The 19,281-nt window shown below is 49.3% G+C and overlaps 8 protein-coding genes across 8 annotated transcripts; 4 read left to right on the plus strand and 4 right to left on the minus strand.

Moving 5' to 3' along the window:
• Positions 1–592: 592 nt before the first annotated feature.
• On the plus strand, positions 593–3,293 carry ASPGLDRAFT_68085 (putative C6 transcription factor; the record flags this gene model as incomplete). The annotated part of the gene is made up of 4 exons (XM_022549225.1): positions 593–739; positions 807–1,305; positions 1,364–2,126; positions 2,180–3,293. The coding sequence occupies 4 exons, from the start codon at positions 593–595 to the stop codon at positions 3,291–3,293; spliced, it is 2,523 nt and encodes an 840-aa protein (XP_022398807.1).
• Positions 3,294–4,412: 1,119 nt separating this feature from the next.
• On the plus strand, positions 4,413–5,989 carry ASPGLDRAFT_131039 (uncharacterized protein; the record flags this gene model as incomplete). The annotated part of the gene is made up of 3 exons (XM_022541007.1): positions 4,413–5,058; positions 5,167–5,804; positions 5,915–5,989. 3 exons carry the CDS (start codon positions 4,413–4,415, stop codon positions 5,987–5,989), a joined length of 1,359 nt encoding a protein of 452 aa, XP_022398808.1.
• Positions 5,990–6,525: 536 nt separating this feature from the next.
• ASPGLDRAFT_49512 (DUF4202 domain-containing protein) lies at positions 6,526–7,417 on the plus strand. Its single transcript, XM_022547125.1, has one exon. The coding sequence runs from the start codon at positions 6,643–6,645 to the stop codon at positions 7,288–7,290; it is 648 nt and encodes a 215-aa protein (XP_022398809.1). The 5' UTR covers positions 6,526–6,642; the 3' UTR covers positions 7,291–7,417.
• ASPGLDRAFT_49514 (uncharacterized protein) lies at positions 7,402–8,527 on the minus strand. The gene is made up of 2 exons (XM_022547126.1): positions 8,011–8,527; positions 7,402–7,957 (listed from the first exon to the last, which is right to left on the minus strand). Exons 1-2 carry the CDS (start codon positions 8,046–8,048, stop codon positions 7,456–7,458), a joined length of 540 nt encoding a protein of 179 aa, XP_022398810.1. The 5' UTR covers positions 8,049–8,527; the 3' UTR covers positions 7,402–7,455.
• Positions 8,528–9,067: 540 nt separating this feature from the next.
• ASPGLDRAFT_59651 (uncharacterized protein) lies at positions 9,068–10,468 on the minus strand. The gene is made up of 4 exons (XM_022548387.1): positions 10,412–10,468; positions 9,994–10,363; positions 9,744–9,755; positions 9,068–9,687 (listed from the first exon to the last, which is right to left on the minus strand). The coding sequence occupies exons 2-4, from the start codon at positions 10,083–10,085 to the stop codon at positions 9,201–9,203; spliced, it is 591 nt and encodes a 196-aa protein (XP_022398811.1). The 5' UTR covers positions 10,086–10,363; positions 10,412–10,468; the 3' UTR covers positions 9,068–9,200.
• Positions 10,469–11,135: 667 nt separating this feature from the next.
• ASPGLDRAFT_68089 (uncharacterized protein) lies at positions 11,136–13,318 on the minus strand (the record flags this gene model as incomplete). The annotated part of the gene is made up of 2 exons (XM_022549226.1): positions 11,136–12,592; positions 13,036–13,318. The coding sequence occupies 2 exons, from the start codon at positions 13,316–13,318 to the stop codon at positions 11,136–11,138; spliced, it is 1,740 nt and encodes a 579-aa protein (XP_022398812.1).
• Positions 13,319–14,174: 856 nt separating this feature from the next.
• On the minus strand, positions 14,175–16,581 carry ASPGLDRAFT_37421 (guanine nucleotide exchange factor VPS9; the record flags this gene model as incomplete). Its single annotated transcript, XM_022544817.1, has 4 exons — positions 14,175–14,220; positions 14,276–15,083; positions 15,140–15,217; positions 15,267–16,581. The coding sequence occupies 4 exons, from the start codon at positions 16,579–16,581 to the stop codon at positions 14,175–14,177; spliced, it is 2,247 nt and encodes a 748-aa protein (XP_022398813.1).
• Positions 16,582–16,881: 300 nt separating this feature from the next.
• On the plus strand, positions 16,882–18,780 carry ASPGLDRAFT_75788 (asparagine synthetase domain-containing protein; the record flags this gene model as incomplete). Its single annotated transcript, XM_022549821.1, has 2 exons — positions 16,882–17,571; positions 17,621–18,780. 2 exons carry the CDS (start codon positions 16,882–16,884, stop codon positions 18,650–18,652), a joined length of 1,722 nt encoding a protein of 573 aa, XP_022398814.1. The 3' UTR covers positions 18,653–18,780.
• Between the last annotated feature and the right edge of the window lie 501 nt (positions 18,781–19,281).

The following is a 19,281-nucleotide window of genomic DNA, read 5'->3' on the forward strand; positions in this document are numbered from 1 at the left end:
TCGGTCCTGTTCCCCTTTCGCCCCTCTCTCTTCCCTTTCACTTTGTCATTTTTCCCATTCTCGTTCGTTTCTTTCGTACTGTGATGCTCCAGGGTTTTGATCGTCAGGGCGGCATATGACTCCGCCAGCAGGATTCAAAGTCCCAGGGAATATTGTCAATCAAAAAGGTAACTATTTGTACCGTCAAGAGAGTTTCCCCGTCGCATGCTTGGCCTCCTCCCGCGACAAGCTAACCATGCTCTCTCTCCAATTCGAACAGTGTTATGCATGTATTTTAAAATACATATTTACCCATCAGACTACATGCGACAGTCTGCTAACTCGGAAACAAAGACCATGTCGACTTTGCCGTTGCCTCAAATGTTCTGCCGGTCTTCCAGTCACATGTACCTCGAACGTTGAACCCGTCTCGACCACTACCGTACACACACACACGCACGCACGCACACACGTACTCCCCTGAGAGCGAAAGAAATAGAGCGGATCCTTGTCATGGCATAACCGTCTAACGGAATAATCTTGCGTTCAGGGTGTCACGACCAGATTATTCGCGGTCCATTGACTTCGGAAAAATCTCTCTCGATACCCCATCATGGCGATGCCTCAAGTCTCGCCCGATGCGCGATCCCGTATGAGAAATTCTTTGAATAAGACATCCTCTAAAGCACCGCAGCAATCGTTCGATGTGCCTGACAATAGGATCGCGCATACATTGACCGCTTGCGCAAGGTGTCGACAGGTATGATATCATACTTTTTTTTTTCCTCTCTCTTTCTTTTTCTGTAGGGAGACTAATTCAAAAACAGCGGAAATCTAGATGCGATGTAGGAATCCCCAAATGTGCCTCATGCGAACGCAGTAACGCCAAATGTGTCTATTACGATTCCTCCAAAAATGCCACCATACCACGAACCTATATCATCTCGCTGCGCGAAAGGGCTCGGGCGTTGGAAAGTGAAGTCGAAAAACTCAAAAATGAGATTCAACATGCTGCAGATGCGGAATTGATGGTTCGAGGCGCTGGTCGCATTCGATTCAAGGAAAACGATGAACCTCGGTATCTAGGTCCCTCCAGCGGCATTGCCATCACTCGTCTGGTCATGGAAATGGCCAAACAACATACCGACTCGAAGAGTATTAAAGATGTCGTCCCCGAATTGACTGCCCAGGAAATCAAATCTACTTTCTCGGAAGAGAGTCTCAAACCTACGTCCAAAATTTACCCCATGATCAGCTCCATTCCCCAGCCCAATTTACCCCCGCGCAATCTGACTTATCGACTCATGGACCTATTTGCTGTCAAGGGTATGTTTTCAACTCTGTCTTACGTCTACCTGGCGTCTGGCTGACCTATTCTCTACAGCGCAAGCAATGCTTCCAACGTTGCACTACCCCACGTTTCGTCGAGAAGTTGAGGAGGTTTTCGATGGCTCCGATGACTCTCGCCAGAACTTTCAACTTAGGATAGTGATTGCCATCAGCATGCAAAAACTGAGCACGGACTATGCCGGTTTGGCGGATAGCTACTACCTCGCTGCACTGCCATACCTGGAGCCGTCCCTGAAAAGAATGGACCTGGGAGCGCTACAATGCCTTGCCCTCATCGCCCAATATTCGATGCTGACACCTACGAGGACTGCAGCTTACTGGGTCGTCGGAATGGCAATCAAATTGTGTCAAGATTTAGGACTGACTGAAGAGTCCACCGTTTCAGAGTCACCGACCGGTGAGTCATTAAATTGCTTAGAAGTGGATATGCGGAGGAGATTATTCTGGATTGTCATGTCAATGGAATTTGGCCTTTCACATAGTCTTGGCCGTCCAAGCTGTCTTGCGGTCAGTCACGATCATGTCAACGTCAAGTTTTTTGAGCAGGTGGATGATCAGTACATCACACCGGATGGCATTCTTCCCGGGGCAAAACCGATATTTACCAAGTGTATTGCAATACATTTTTTGAAAATGCGACTTTTGCAAGCGGAGATCAGACGGACGCTCTACCTGAACAGACGCGACACCCCGGTCCATGATCACGATCCATGGTTCACGCAAATGGAGGAAAAGATGGAGCACTGGGTGGTCACTTGTCCTAAAAACGATGGCGGTAGTGGGTTGGGTGAAACTTGGTAAGTGCGGACTTCCACTGCCATAATTAGCATCGCTCTAACATTTTCCCAAGGTTCCGCGGCCGACTAAATACAATGATCGTGTTCCTCTATCGACCATCGCCTCAGGTCCCCGAGCCCTCTTCCATCGCTGCCGAAAAAGCCTACAAGGCTTCAATATTCAACGTTGGCATGCAACGACAGCAAATCGCGACTGGCTCAGTGGACTTGACTTGGATCTTCACTCAGTCGTTGTTTATGGCCTTGAACACCATCCTTTGGTCGCTCTCATACCCTGATATTCGCAAGGACCATCCGATTGAAGAGGTCCAAGGCCATCTCGACGTAGCGCTGGAAGCCATAGTGCTTGCGGCCAAAAGATGGCCTGGGGTTGAATCAGCTCTGCTCCTCTACAGAAGTCTGGTGGCCGCATGTCTCAAGGCATACAATACTGAAGAGTCGTTCGTCGTTCGCTCTCCATCCAACCCATCCAACCATGCCACGCCCGGATCGTGTCAAGACGTGATGAGTCCTGATATGTCTAGCCCTTCAAGCATAACTACATCATTGAAATCGCACAATGCCCGGTTCGGGAAACCTTCTATTACGGACGGGTCATCCACGGGCACGGTATCACGGGCACACTCAGCAGATCCTACTTTACCTTATTCGCATTCATCAATCTCATCTACACCTCCCATTGGGGTAGCGAAGCCAACATCATATCAGATATGGACTCCACCGATGCAGCAACAGCAGCAGCAGCAACAACAACAACAACAAATACCTATCTCAAACGACAGCCCCGCAACACAGTTCACATCACCACCGTATGCTGCACCGGCGGCCGCCTGCGGAGGTTTGCAAATCGATCCAACCACTCCATTTAACATCTTCCCGACTGTGGTTTCAGGCCTGCAGGGCTGGGACCCTGAATTCAACCTTGCCTCCACAACAGCCGGTCATCTGGCCTATGTCGAAGCAGCTGTTGACCCAATGAATTGGACAAGCACCATTGCGGATCAATACTCGCAGTATCTCAACGCACCTCTCCCGGTTCCTTCGTGGCGTGAACGGACACTTAGCTACCAGGAGCAGGTGGAGCTGATGGCGTCCTTGGAAGACAACATACCCGATGTGTCTGCGCAACTTATGGGTGATGCATCGAACACTTTCTATCAATCATGATATACTGATGACGACGAGACATGACTTAGGGCCTGCCTCATGAGGGATGGTTATTAGCTTGGGTGTTGCAAAATTTTTTTTTTTTTTTTTTTCTCGTTTTCTTCTGTCTTATACATCTTTCCATGCACAGGTCTGGTTACCTGTGTCTGATAATCATTCTTATTCTTGATAATAGACAATCATTGAGGGCATCCTCGGGTTTTGTATTTGACCATCTTCCGTTACAGTGGAAAGTCCTTTGAAACTAGTAATAGTAAGTACATTGCGGCGAGTAGGGCATATATGTGTACGACCCTGAGATCTTTCATTAAAACAATGGTGTTTCATACAGGCGCATGCATTTGACATGCATTTCCGGCAAATCGTACCCCTGTACGGAGGTGACAATGATGTTCCATCTTGTATTATTTCGAGTTGATAGATCCATTTGGTAGGGTTGCATTACATACAATAACACTGACTCCAGAAATCGACACTTGACGTCCAAACGAGCATACTGTTTATTCGAGATATTTGCAAAGATATTTCTTTTTTTATCCTCAATTCTTTCAGCAATCATTCTATGGTCCATGGTTATCGCAACTCTTTGTAGTTGTTACCATACCATTGGTATCATACCATTACCGTATATAATACACCATACCGTACTGTTTCGTACTGAAATTCTGTATCAAAAATGAAAAGAGCGGTCACGTGTCGCCCAGGCTTTTTGCCGTCATCCAACATCCTCAGAACCGCCTCCCAGTTGAGTAACGAAAGGGCCGCGCCTCTTCACTTCCTCACCACCACCACTGTCATCAGCACCATTCCACCACCAACGATTCTTCGGTTTTTCGACACTTTGGTGTGGCTCCCGGTGTCGAAACTCATTGGAATGTGTGACTTCTAGACGGTCGTGCAACGTCCTGCTCGCCCACTGGAGCGATTCTCGACCGGGCATCTTTTCCCTTTCTCTCTCCTCGCCCCCTCGACTTTCCTCTTCCGCCTTCTCCGCCCTGATCGGTTTTTGGTGTCGACGATTTCCAGTCTGGATTGCTGTTTGCCGGATCGCCTGGGTTTGGTTCGTTGTCGCCAGCCGTTCCTCTCATTTCCCTATCCGTCCCCCCAGACCCGACTCCCATGTCTGATCGCGCTTCGTCTGCGACATTTCGAGTTGGATTTCCTTCACCTTCATCTCCTTCCGTCGGTTATTTGAAAGAGAACGATCAACCGTACATTTCGTCGGATCACTTTCCCCAGACCCCGACATCGCCTCCGTTGATGTCGGTCAGCGCTCAGAGCCATGCCACTCACTTCGCACCCTCGCAAACGTCACCTAGGCAGGCAACATCTCAGTCCGCAGACTACTCCTCATTGCCTTCTTCGGATCCGATGTCTTCCCAGGTATCGCAACAGCCGACCTTGAGCAGTACGACGACTTCCTTTCCGACTCCGGCTAGTAGTGTGAGTGGTCATTTGGTGGACGCGGACAAGTCGACTGGTACTGGGATGCAGGAATCTGGGTCGACCGCTATGGCAAATGCGGATGCGGCCCTTACACAAACGCCCCCACAGCACACACGGACAGACCATGACCGGGATATGGGCGGGACCGATCCCGGGAGTGGAGTCCGCAATTCTGCGAATACGGACGCAATGGAGATTGACAACAATGACAACAGCGGTAGCAGCAACAACGGGGGTGCGGCCTCGTTGGAGAATAATGGGTTCAGTTTAAATTCCCTTCAAAGGGAATTTACCTCGGCCTACCATCTCTGCAAAAGCTGTAAGAGTTTTTTCCCCAATTTCAATCCTCGCTGCAGTTCACCCTGCACCTGTTTGATTTCTTTTAGGGATTGAAATTGTTAACACTGCTCTATTTTGAACTTTACAGCCCATGTTGTGACTGGTCCAGACCCGTCGTTAGACCTTGTCTCGCTGTACGGGCTCGGTCCGGCTGCGAGATCAGTAGCACGGATAGACCCGGTCACGGGAGATAAGATTAACCGACTACGGAAATCGTACGAAGGCAAGTTGAAAGGGCTTGGGTTGGCGGGCAGAAACAAGCCTGTCAAGAACGAGCCAAGCATGCCTGGTAGTCTGAGACACCTCACCATGTGGCCTGAAGAGGAATGGCAGAACCAGAAGGTCTTCGGGAAGCAAATTAAGGTTGCAGACATGGATTCGGCATTACAACAGCTGCAGATGAAAGCCGTGAAGTTGGAACCAGGCACCGTGCCCAACAACGATTACTGGGAGGACGTGTTGGGTCATGAGAAGCCGTCAAAACATACAGGTGCAGGTGACTCTGGGAAAAAGACAGCCGCGCCTTCTGGGGGTGTTCGAGCGCCCAGTCAGCCAAACGGCTCACCCGCTTCCGCAGAGCTGGAGCGAAGTCGACCCAGTCGCGGACACAAGAGACGTTACGATGACAACAGCTTTATTGGTTACGGCGAAGGTTACGCAGATGACGACGACGAAGGCGCATTTTACTCAAACAGCGAAGGAATCGGGAAGAAAAAGCGCAAGAAGGTATGACGGGACTTTTTCTTGTCTCCGTATATCTTCTCTTCTTTTTATTATTCGTCCGGCAAAGATTGCTGATGCTCTTGGTCGTTTGTTTCGGCTTCGTTTTCGAAAAGGATCACGTTCCGAAAGTGTCTACGCCCCTTTCCGAGCGACGAGGGAATGGCATGTTTGGAATTGGCGCCAGATAATCAAGAAGTTCAGCAATATCGGTGGATTTACAAAAAAGGTTCATTTCCATTTTCGTTTATTATACCTTCGTGCACAGATTTGAGGTTTTCTACAGGGGACTGGACTTGGAATTTGCTAGGGCTTTGCTGCAGCGGACTTTACGTGTAGCAATACTTGAAACACGGATCCAATGCATTCAGTTCTAAGCCCCTGTCGATCTATTTCTGATTTCTCAGTACATTTTTGCATCATGGTGCTGGATATACCCGGCTTTCATTACTTTTTGATTGGAACGGCGTTTGGATGGAACTAATCGGACCTGACTTTGTTATTCTGTCTGCCACCAAGTTGGCACTGCTTTGGATTTGCAATCTTGTTGGAAAGCTTCAAGCCTCAGAGATTTAATGTTTCTTCCATGTGTTTTTATAACCGTTATCATTGTCGTTTAGTTAAGGCCGATGGTCTGCATGAACTATGCTAGAGAAATGGACTGTCTTGTACTTTACCTACGATATCTTAGTAGCTGGATCCGCAGGTCAAATCTCGTGGGGCCATGGCGGGGTCTGCTGAACCAATCCAGTATTTCGCATTTCATCTTGTTAATTCACCTCCTTCACTTCACCAAACTACACACATACAAACCATCAGCAACTCAAAAGACAGCACCTCCAAAATGACAACCCCCTACGAAAAAGCCCTCTACCAAATCGACCAAGCCCACTCCGAAGACCCCCACCGAATCCCCTACCCAAACGCCTCCCAACTCACATCACAACAAGATGAAATCCAAGAAAACGAAACAATCCCTTACGAGCTCCACTACGCCACCAAAATGACCCAGTACCTCGATAAACGCCAGCCGCACGCATCCGATCTCCTCCGTCTCGCTATCCGCGCTCAACACTTTCGTCGCTGGGAGGTTCCGAGGAATAGTTACCCGATGACTAAAATTGGTTATCATTCGTGGAGGAATTATCTTGCGAAAAGGCAGGCTGAGCTTGTGGTTGACATCTGTGTGAAGAGTGGGTATACAGAGGAAGAGGCGGAGAGGGTCGGGGCTCTGGTTAGGAAGGAGGGATTGAAGCGGAATCCTGGAGAGGAGGATGAAACACAGGTCCTGGAAGATGTCGCTTGCTTGGTGTTCCTGGATGATCAGTTTGACGATTTTGAGAAGGGAATCAAAGATGAAGAGAAGGTGGTTACTATTCTGAGGAAGACGTGGGTGAAGATGTCCAGCAAGGGACAGGCGATGGCAGTTGAGTTGAGTGGGGAGATGTCGGAGAGGGCGAGGGGATTGGTGCAGAAGGCTTTGAGTGGTTAATACTTTTGGTTGGATTTGGTTCTATTGTACATTGAAAAAAGAAAAAGCCCGCCGTGCTATATGGTATATCATACATCCAACACCAAAAACAAGAAAAAACAAGAAAAGCCGAAAAAAAAAAAAAAAAAAGAACCGAAAGAGAGTGGGAGGAAGGGGGAGCGATGGTTAGGCAGTGTCAATCAACCTGACCAGAGCAATAGCAGCACCGGCAGCAACACCGCCGACAAAACACATCTCAATTCCTCCCCGGATACCGGCGACGATGTTCTCACGTCCGCTCCACCCACGCACGATGCACGTCTTGATATATCCAAACGCCAACAATGTCACTGCCATCACGCCAATACTATAATATAGCGCGACGAGAACTTGGTTGACAATGAAATACGGAATCAAAGGGATGAATCCGCCGACGAAATAACCGATTGCCAAAGTAATGGCCGAGATCCACGCTTGGTTGCAATCCGGTTGCGATTCTTTGTGGTGGAAAGTGATGAGGAATTCAAGGAGGCGGTCATGGGAAGCATGCAGGGAGGCGTTGATCTGACTGACAACGTCGGAGGGAATACCATGCGAGGAGAAGATGTTGTGCACAATGGCACCGGTTTCGTTGGGTGATGTTGCAATCAAATCTTTTGTTTCGCGCACAGTGGTTTCATACGACTCTCTGCTTCAATTAGCACCTGCATCCCAACACATGCATGGGAAGGAAAGACATACGCTTCACTCTTCGCGCCAACATAACCACCCAATCCCATCGAAAGCGCACCCGCCGTCAATTCCGCCAACCCCCCCAGAACAACAACCTTGGTGTTCCCCAGTGCAGACAAACCTGCGCTCAGCGCAAACGGAACCGTCAATCCATCTGATAGACCCAAGATCGCGTCCGAGACGATGCGCGGGTTGATGCGCGCGCGTGTGCTGCCACTGGAAGTGCTGTCGGCGTCGTTATCGTCGTTTTCGTCGTTTTCGAGATCAGATGGATTGCGGAATGTGCTGTAGGAGCGTTGCGATTCGAGGTCTGAGTCGGAGGCGTGGAGGGTATCTGAGTATTTGGGGGAGAGGAGTGGTTTTCCTGGATAGGGTTAGCAAGGGTCTGTGGAGTTGTTCGCAAGGGAATACTCACTGCTGTCTTTGGACTTGCGGTTGTTGCTTTGGTTCGGAAAGAACTTTTGCTTGATGAATAAAAGCGCCATCTTGCCTTGACAGCAACTGAAGCTTCTCCGTAAAAATTGACAGGAACCGTTGAGCTCTGACGTCAGGGTCAAGTCTTGACTTTTTTGGCAGTTTAACAGCGACTTTGTATGGAGTATAGAGCAACACCACAATATCAGGGATAATAAGAGATCAATCAACCTGAGTAGCTTGAGAGAAGAGCTCCATCCCTTCCATCTTATATCTCCTCGCCTCCCAATGCGACAAAATTGCAACACTTGCCGTTTGGTAACAGACGGACTGACTCTCACAGCCAATCAGGGCTCGGTCAAAGGTCAGCGACGGAGATCTCTTCCATATTTTTCTATCGCTGAAATCAGCAGTGGCCAATGGATTTGTGATGGCTGCTAATCCAGGGGGTATGAGTGGTTGTTCTTGTTTTTTCTGATGTTTTTCTATGATCGTTCTTTTTTTTTCTGCTTTTTATTCGTTGGCTTGTTATGGAAGGGTTGGAAGGGCTATTATTGGTGTGTGAGCGGAGCGGAGTTATTAACCCCGTCAGCCCTATTACTGCCTATTGCCTACAGGCTACAGAGTACTCTCACTAACAAATAAAACAAATCGAGGTATCATTTACTAAAACCTGTACAGAAAGCCAAAGAAAACTCCAAAGTCACAGCATGCGATGCAATCTGATCATTTCGACCCGAATGCTTGATTATTAACAGACGAAGAAGACACCTCCCTTAACACCCTTACAGAGCAAGGGCGAGACCAAAGATACCAGCGGCACCAGCAACGGTGGCAGCCATGCCGGTCTGAGCGGGAGCAGCACCCTCCGAGGTGTCGCTGGCAGCAGCGCCAGAGCTCGACGAGGACGAAGACGATGAGGAGTCGTCAGAGCTGTCGTCGTCGTCGTCAGAGTCCGAGGTAGAGGTGGCAGTAGCGCTGCTACCGGTGGAGGTGACGGTCGAGCCGGAGGTGGGGGTGGCAGAGACACTGAGGCTGCTGTCGAGGTCCCAGAGGTAGCTCTGGACACCGGTGGGGACGCTGGACCACCAGTCAGGGTACTTGCTGCTCTCGAGATCGTTGAGGACAGAGGTCTGGGCAGCGGAGTTGGTCAGGATGTTCTGAAGCCAGGTGCTGGGGACGGCGGTAGCGAGGACCTCGACGACGGAGCTGGGGACGTCGGGGATGTCGATGCCGGTGGGGATGGAAGAGAGAATGTCGGTTTGGGAGGCACTATGGTGTGTTAGTCTTGATCTTCTATCTGTGTCCTTTTGAATGCGAGAACTTACAGCGAGTCCAGGCTAGCGATGATGTCAGAGTAGTTATTGCCATCCTGAGGAGCAGCCATGGCAGAGGCCGAGAGGAGGAACAGAGAAAGAGTCTTGTAGTACATTGTGACGGTAGGTAGGTACTTTTGCTTAACAAAAAAAGACTTGGGGTATCAAGAAAGGCTGAGGAAATATGCAAGAGAAGAAGAGTGATGAATCTGTGTCTGAAGAACCAACCTCAGTGGAAGCAACAGCCCCTTTAAATACTTACATCTTCCCATCCACCGGCCGTGGGATTTGCCCAGAAATGCACGAGAACGCCTTGTCGGAACGCAGACAAGAAACGACCGAATCAGGGTCCATCGTGCCGCCAACACAAGCCGGCAATGTCTGGGCTAGTGGTGTTGGGCACGAGCCTTTCTCATTCGGCCCCCAACTCTCGTCGCCATACTAGCATTGGTAGCATTTAACTGCGCCAACCAGAGGCTGTCCGTGCGGATGCGCTGTCGGCGCCGATCACCGGGCAATGCGGCTCTGCCTCGTATTCAGGCAGGATGATGTTCATTACTGAGCCTTACTGAACAGGTACCTGTACGGAGTATATACGGAGCAGAGTACGGAGTACCCCGTAGAATGCAGGAGTAAGCCAACCTAAGAAGTGATCATATCACTATACTAACACAGTTCAGAAGGAATAGGCTGGCTATGTACAGAGTACGGATTACTTGTAGAGAGTCAGTCCACTCCCGGACAAGCTACCCCATAACATTACCCTTTCGCGTTAAAGCGAGATCCTTCTTGGCGCTCAATTTCCCTCTGTTATTTCCCTCTCTCATTCTCAAACAACACTCGTTCTCTCATTCTCTGTTCGTCACAAGAACACTGCGCCCCAATCGAGTCATTTCCGCGGGTTATCACTATTGCGCGATTAATCAATCTATAATCAATTCAATAGCGATCACCAATCTCGGCGTCTAGCCCTGTCTAGCCTTATATCATTCTTTCACCGTATGGCGTCCTGTGCCGCTGGACAAGGCAGACTAGCACTGATCGCGGGTGGTGATTGTGTGGTGGGGCTGGTTTTGGTGTTCTTCCGGCAGTTCCGGCCCCATCGCTTAGTCGACGAATTAGAAGGCAGATAACTCCGCCCGGATGTGCATATAAACCACTTCAAAGCTAACCAAGTGCCTTCGGGCATTTGGTCAATTTGAAACGATACAGAGAAGATTAGCATGGCCCCTGCACTAAGGATGACACGCTCAATCAAAGAGAAGCTACCAGTTTTTTTTGAAATCGTTACAGGGCTAAATTGATGGTTTTTGCCTAATTGGGATTTGTAGGTTGTAGCGGAGGTGCGTTCGAAACCGGTAGGCTGCAACCCGCAGGCGCGACTTTTTTTGTTTTGTCCGTCCCCTACAACTCAAAGTACGAACATGGCCCAAAACCAGGGCCAAGTTCATCAAACACAAAATCCAGGCAAATCCCAGCCTCTGTACAGATAAAATGCAACTCCTTCTCATGCGCCTCATAGCCAACATAGTAGTCGCCGCTGCATATTCGAAGATAAATACGCGACAGGAACGGGGTCACCTCTCTGTGGACAGGAAGCAAATCCTGCACACGCTCATGAATGGTTAACTGCACCCAGTAATGATAGGATAAACTCAGATCATCTCTGAGTCCCAGTTCGAGCAGCGTTGCTGGCAGAACGGAGCGTAGGTCGATTCCATCACTTGGGTTGTATCCCAAAAGCATGGTTATCGGGATCTCGGCACTTTGCAGACGATGGAAGTTCTTTAGAAATCCGAGGAATGGCTTGTATAGCGCTTTGCGGTATTCGTCACTAAGGTTATCTTCAGAGACGCGGGGGTAGCAGTCAAGGCCAACAGACAGTTTCTCTACGGTGTCGCTGACTGAATCCAGTGCCTGGACGACGAATTCATATTTTCTCTCTTTGAACAATGAATGTGCTAGACCCAGGTGAAGGCTCCTGAGAGACTTTGCCTGACTGAGAAGAAACAGGACATCCTCTTCTGTAATAGTTGACCGGGCCAATACCAGGGTTCGTAGGTTTCCAAGATTGCAGTTGAATTCTGTTTGCCGTGTTTGTTGTAGTTCTGTGGTCTCTCTCAGCCAAATAGCCAGATGTTGAAGCGCCGGTAAACAAAACCACCCTATGAACTGCTCTTTGTTGTAGAAGGACGGATACCCTTCTGTCTCCTCCAAAACCCCTAACTCCGGATCCCATCCCCCTGGAAGCGGCACATTTCCACCATAATCAACCAGCTGAAGTGCCTCAAACCGCGACATTATGTTATCCGGCAATGACTCTAGAAGTGCATGCTTCACCATCCGACCAGGATACCCACCTTGCCAAACGAAGGAGTAATCCAAGCGAAGCGTCCTCAGATTATGGAGCTTGGAGATACAAAGCGTCCAGAAAATATGGGGATCCCCCTCGTAGACCGCCTGAATCCACTCATCTGCATCGGGAAATTGAGCTCGCTGAATGGTGTCGATTGTTTTATCCACCACGTCGATGAAAACAGTCTGTTCTCGGGGCCAGTCCGACAACTGCCCCCATTCGTTCCATTCGCAATTTATGATATACTGCCGAAAGAACGCCACATGATGCACAAAGTATGCTAATTCCGGCCTTGCGAAGAAGGTACGCAAGAGTTGGAGTGGTGTGCGGAGACGAGGCGTGTCCCAGTCTATGGTAATTCTTCGGTATAGAGAAGGCTCAGCAGAAGCCCGTAAGGCCCTGCAGGTCTTTAAAACTCTGGACCGGTCATCTAATGGGAGGTATTCGAGGATTTCTTCCCAGCAATCCTGCGGAAGTAGGTGGAATTGACCAGCGGAAGATGACACTGACAGGATGAAGCAAACATCGGTTTAATAGACGTTGACGATTTGAATAGGAGATGAATGGCTGACGCAGAACTGGTTGTTTTATAAATAGTATGAGGATGATGGATATGGTACAAAAAAGAGCAGCCATCACGTGCCACAAATTGGACGGCGAAAAGAATCGCCCGACATTGCATGAATGTAGTCAAGTCTGATGATATTCTCTACCCATACAATATCACATAAATCATTTCAACAAAAAAAAAAAAAAAAAAAAACATACAAATACTGCACCGCATTCATTCGATTGGATACGGACACAGTATAGCTATAAATAAGTGCGGTAGCAGCTGCTTGTTGAAGTGCAGTCAGAATAGCCTTATTATAATTAATATACAAGTTTTCATATCAAAAATATACAATCATAACCCCATCATATCGCGTCAAGTGTTCAATCAAGCACCCCCCTCCCTCTTCGCATACTCGTCCTCCATCCTCTCCTCATACAACCGATCCGCCTCCTCCTTACTCAATGCCCGATCACTCCCCGCATTCTCCAAAAGATCGGAGTTCTCCGCCGCAATGTATCCCGGGGCCGTCACCATGCCGCCGGAGCCAGTGCCCACGAGACGGCCGCTGCTGTTGTGTTCCATGCCGGAGAGGGCTTCGATGGAGGCGTGGCCTGCGGAGCCGGAGGGGCGGGTTTCGTTGGAGGATTTGGTCTGGTCGTAGGTGGGGATTGGCATTTTGGGTTGTTTTGGTTCAATGGGAGTGGATATGTGGAGGTTTAGTATTTGTGCGTGTTTGTAGGAGTGACAATGTTATTTTTCTGGGGATAGATGGATGAAGTAGCAATGTACAAAGTACGGATGCAAGTATTTTTTATATTGACTCAACGGTGGCGATAAGAGCAGGACGTCATGGCTAGATAAGATTCGTGGCTAGTGTGGCTGTACTGTGGCTGATCCACTACCGTTTACGATAGCGTTATTCATCGTCTATTCCAACGAGTTCGTTCAGCGAGCGATGGCATTCACAAGCTTCGTATATCTGTTCAGATCCTAACAGGACAGCAGTTCCTTGATTTTTCTTGAAAAATTTACTTTCTACGAATGATACGGAAACCTCTTCTCCACCCTCGGGCATATAGCCCAAGAACTGATGAAAAGGAAATGAAAATATGTCCTCGAGAGGAACGGTGCCAAAGAATACGCCTGTCAATGACCCGAAGGCCGTTGAACGGACTGTTCCGCCGCGATGTGCAATGCAGGGCCCAATCCGTGGTAAGCCGCCTACTTGAGCGCAGCCACCCAAACAAGGTAAGTATGAAGAAAAAAAAAGAAAAAGGTTCAAAGGGTGGCGGGGAGAAGATACTTATATAGGGAGGGGTGGGGAAAGGGGGACAGCGCTAGTGCTTAGCGAGAGCTAGTTGAGAAATATGATTGGTTTCCGGATAACCCCCTGCTTATTCAGAATAGATTGTGTTTGCAGTGTTTGCATGTCGCTTGGGAGCATTCGAATGCCCTGTATTGGACCTACGCTTGCTACCAAGAGCCGACACAGTATATACTCGAAAGTCAAAAGTACACGTAAAGTATGTATCTACTCAGCGCTCAAAGCAAGACATGCATCCACAGCCAAACCAACCCTGTATACCGTCAGCTGCTTACCCTATTTGGTTAACCATTTACGGATCTACTTACCTCCCCTGCTTTATCTTGACCACATCATCAATGACTTCCCGGTCGAGATTAGGAAACATGTTCGACAATGTTTCCACTACATCATTGTGCTCCACACGCTGTATCTGCCGCGCCTGTGCATCTTCCGCGCTGGCTTGACGCGCTGCCGCATCCTGTGCATCCAAAACTCGTTCAAGATGCTGCTGTGCCCGTGGTCTCTCACCTGACCGTCGTTCCTCAGTACTATGACGAGGAGGTTGGTACACATTAGGAGAAAGTCGCGGGGGTGCTGGAGATAAAGGTGATGCGCCAGACGGTGAGTGTCGATCTTGCGGCGAATCCGGCTCGTCTGAGAACATTCTTCCGATTGTCGATAATGGCTTCTGGATAGTTCGCAGCAACCCGGCGACCGGCGCCGTATCTTCGTCGCTGGACGGTTCCCTTCGCCCCGTGCTCCGCTGGCCTTCGACAGAACTCCGCGTTGACTCTTGCGGACTGCCCGAACGCTCTGCTGCTTTCTGCTCCATGGTCTCGGTTTGACGGTTCTGTTCGGCAATGGCAGATACAGCAGCCTCGACATTTTGCTCAAACTCTTCGTCGCTCACCGTCAAACTTGTCCTGTCAAGTGTTTCAATGAACTGAATGGCTCCAGACAATGAAGACAGATAGTAGCCTGCTTCCCCTCCAAGCTTCTCCTGGTTGCGGAAACGAAGAATGTACTGAATGTTAGAAACCAAATGTTCAGGGTTGGCTCGTAGCACAACAAAAATCAGCAGCGGCACGAATGAATCAGCCGAAGTATCTCCTTTCTTGGAATTTCTTAGTAGACCTACAAAATTGTATCAGCATTTATTTTTATCCACGATCCGAAACCTGCTCACTTACCAAAAATAACTTTGCAGCAATTCAAAATGCAAATAACCTTATCGCGCGGTGCCCGGTACCCGTTGATCTTCATAAGCTCTGCTTCATGTCAGATATATGCATCACAGGATATAAGGGAAATACCCACCTTGCTGCGCTAAATTAAGAAATCGACGACCATGATTATTCACCGGCGAAATATCTAGATGCTCTTCCCGTACCCAACTATAAATCTTCATCTTCTGTGCGAGGACGTCATCCCGCTCAATATCTTCCTGATGTTGACCTCGCCTCCACGGTCCATGAAGCCTTTCGAGTTCTCTCCGCTTACTTCGACTTGCACTCCGCGGGATCGAGGGCGGTTGCGGGATAGCCGGGGAGAATGTTTGCGAGTACAATCGATTCATCACAAGCTTCTCCATTCCCTCCTTGGCATTATCGAATTCATTGTCCGAAACGTCCCGCCAAACCTCACACATGGCCATCTTGTTCGTGATGAACGCTAGGAAGTCGCTGATAATCTTAACCTGCTCATGGACCATCCATTGCCTCTTTCCAAACTCGTGAAGAAACGAGCGCAGGAATTTAGCAACGGGGTCTGCAGTACGATGACGTAGTTGTTCCAGGAATCGATGAAAGTCAAATCGTTTCTCAGGCTCAGGTGGTGGAGGTGCTGTAGAACTCGAGGAACGCCGGCTCAGCATATCTTCATCGTGTATATGTGGGTTGCTAGGAGCGCGTGCAGGCTGCTTTTCGGACGAAGAGGATGCTGTTCCAGCCGGGCCAGGGGCGACTTCGACTTTCTTTTTGTGGTCCAAGCTTGATTGCCGGGGTGGATAATTACCAAAGAACTGTTCAGCAAGTTCCAAACGTGGCGACATTAACTGCTCTGGACCCTCCTGAAATTGTCCCATAATGCTTTGGATTTCGGGCTGCGAGGAGTCGTGTTCCCGGCCATCTTCGGCACCTAGTGTTCCCTTGTTGTCACCTAGATCTTGCCCCCCAGGAACATCCGGTAGCTCTTTCTCATTCCATTCCGAAGATGGGTCGATTGGAGATTGCGGAGGATGCGTAGGTCTGTTGGAGCTAGCTGGGTTGAGGTAGACTTCGTCCTTAGCCGGCGGCGGAGGGGGGGCGTCGCTGGACGACGATGGCCGGTCCTCGGGTATATTAGTCGACACCGAAAGTCCCTTCATTTTCTCCGGGAGCGACTCATTGCGTGACGGCGTAGCGGGCGGAGCCTTCATGGTAGGTGCAGCCGTTTCTGGCTCGTGCGGAGTTTCTGGCTTCATTTCGGTCTCCTGTACATTCTCCTTTTCCGTAGCCGCGACCCCCGTCACTGGTTCCTGGCCGGTCGGTTCAATCACCTGCTGCAATTCTTCGGTCCCTTCATGGGGAGGGATTGGATGAGCATCCCCCTGTCCAGTGAGACTCGGGGAAGCTGGCGGTTCGGTGGTAGACATAAGCTATCTGCATGCGATTCTTAACGGTAAAACAATGGATGAGGAGCGCGGCTCAAATGGGTACTTGGAGCATTATGGAATGTAATTCAAAGTTGATCAGGAAGCTCTGCTGCAAATGCCAGACAGAGGAAGAGTTGTTGTTGTTCATTTCATCCTCGAGAATAATCGACGAAGCGCCGCGGCGGGCATCATCACGGGGGACCCACTTCGTACGGGACTGGGATCATCATTGTCCCGGATAAGCCGACAGAATACTACGGTTGCCCCGAGGAGTACAATTACTCAAATACACCAGTATCAATGTGTGGGATTTTCTTCTCCTTAAGCACGGCGGGACCCGTGCTTCCAACTGAGGAGACAAGCAATTTATTACGGCAGCGAGGGCCAGACAGTTTTCGAGTCCACAATGTCCACCAGGATATCCAGATTTATGACTCTAAGGGTGATGGCCAAATCTTGAAGACTATTCCTGCTCATTTGACCTTCATCTCGACTGTCTTGTCGTTAAGGGGCGACCATGTTCACGCTCAACCCCTGGTGGACAAAGAAAGCCAGTCCGTGCTCTGCTGGAACGGGGAGGCGTGGAAAGTAGCCGGAGAACCTGTTCAGGACAATGACACGGAATTGATCTTTCAACTATTCTTGCAGGCAGCTAAACCATCATCTGCATCTGAGGATGCCGTTCAACGGCTTGCAGATCTGATCAGTAGCATATCGGGCCCTTTCTCATTCGTGTTCTACGATGCCTTCAGTTCGAAGTTGTTCTTTAGCAGGGATTGTCTAGGGAGACGGTCTCTTCTACATGGTACCGATGAGAATGGAAGTTTAAAGCTTTGCAGCCTGTGTAACGGCACGTCTTCGACTGTTTTCGAAGAAGTTGATACAAATGGAGTGCACATGATTGATCTCACGGTTCCTGGTACGGCTACGGCGCATAACATTCAAACTCTACCTTGGTCGAATGATAAAGAGTTACCAGCAAACCATCTCGTACGTGACGGTCCTAGTACTGGTGGGAAGTAGTACTGACGGAGTGTAGAAAAACCCAATCCCACCAATGAGCAAATCCGTCCCCAACAGCAATCCCAGCTTAACCATAGAATCAGACGTTGTCGGTGGACTCGAGCAAAAACTCTGCCAATCCCTCGAGCTGAGGATCAAAAACGTCCCAGACCAAGGCCAAGGTCAAGATGCAACAAAAGTAGCCGTGCTATTCTCCGGTGGTCTCGACTGCACGCTCCTCGCCAGACTCTCCCACGAAATCCTACCAAGCAACGAAACAATTGATCTCCTCAACGTCGCCTTCGAAAACCCACGCGTTGCTGCAGCAGCGGCAAGAAGCAAAGAAACCTCCACAGAATCAGTCTACGAGAGCTGTCCAGACCGTGTAACCGGTCGATCAGCATTCGCAGAGTTACAAAGGGTCTGTCCAGACCGTAAATGGCGACTTGTTGCAGTCGACGTACCCTACACGGAAACAATTTCTCATCGAGACCGCATAAAACGCCTCATGAGACCACATAATACCGAAATGGACCTCTCAATCGCATGCGCGTTATACTTTGCGTCCAGGGGACAAGGTACGGCGTACGAAGGCGAAGAAGCATTCCCCTACACAACCCCATCCCGTGTTTTACTTTCAGGGCTCGGCGCAGACGAGTTATTTGCTGGATACGGCAGACACGGAGTCGCGTTTAACCGCAACGGATACCAAGGCTTGATCGACGAAGTACATCTAGACGTCAGCCGTCTTGGTAAACGGAACCTCGGCCGCGATGATCGAATCCTCTGCACCTGGGGCCGGGAAGCACGGTATCCGTTCCTGGACGAAGAGTTTGTGTCTTGGGTTTTGCAGACCCCAATCTGGGAGAAGTGTGGGTTTGGAATGGCGGATTCTGAAATCCCGGAATCAGAAAAGGGGCTTGATGCAGAGAAGAAGGCACTCAGGCTTGTTGCTCTCAAACTGGGTATGGAGAAGGTCTCGCGGGAGAAGAAACGGGCCATTCAGTTTGGGTCTAGGACGGCTAAGATGGAGAAGGGTCGTACGAAGGGGACTGATGCATTAAGCTAGTTCTATTCATACTAAATACATATTGCATTATTGTGTGGTCAAATAGTCAAAACCGCATTTCTGGCCTCTCGAGTGAAGAGGGTGTGATATTTTAGTTTCCTCAATCTCTGAAAGAAGAAATAATCGGTAACAAGTCAAAACTTTTAAAGATCATATCTGGGATTGTTCTCCAGAAGATATCCGGTAGTTGAAAGTCGCTGTCTTACGAGCGAGTATCCTCCTAAAGTCCGAACGTTCGGCCCATTCCGCATTTTCGACTTGCTTGCAATGAAAGTACGTGGTGATATGCCTAAAATATAAGTACCTCTTTGCCAACCGATCCACATTCCTGAAGACAAGCTAGCTCTCTTCGCTCAATGCTCTAGCTGGCTGGACTACGATGTTTTGGAGGAAAGAGTCGGACTTGGAAAAAGACCGGGACAGATGACCGCTGAAAGAGGAAAAGGCCACACTGGATGGTGCCTTGTGCTCTTATGACTGTAAACTGTACATTGAACGAAATAAGAAATGCAGCATTAGTGAACTTGGCCTCATGTTGACTAGACGTCAACGTAAATGTAGGCATTAAAAACAAATACCCGTTTACCCATTACCATTATTTCAATATGAAGGCTCATGACCAGTAAAAT

Source organism: Aspergillus glaucus (assembly GCF_001890805.1).
Source record: "Aspergillus glaucus CBS 516.65 unplaced genomic scaffold ASPGLscaffold_16, whole genome shotgun sequence".
NCBI lineage: Eukaryota > Fungi > Ascomycota > Eurotiomycetes > Eurotiales > Aspergillaceae > Aspergillus > Aspergillus glaucus.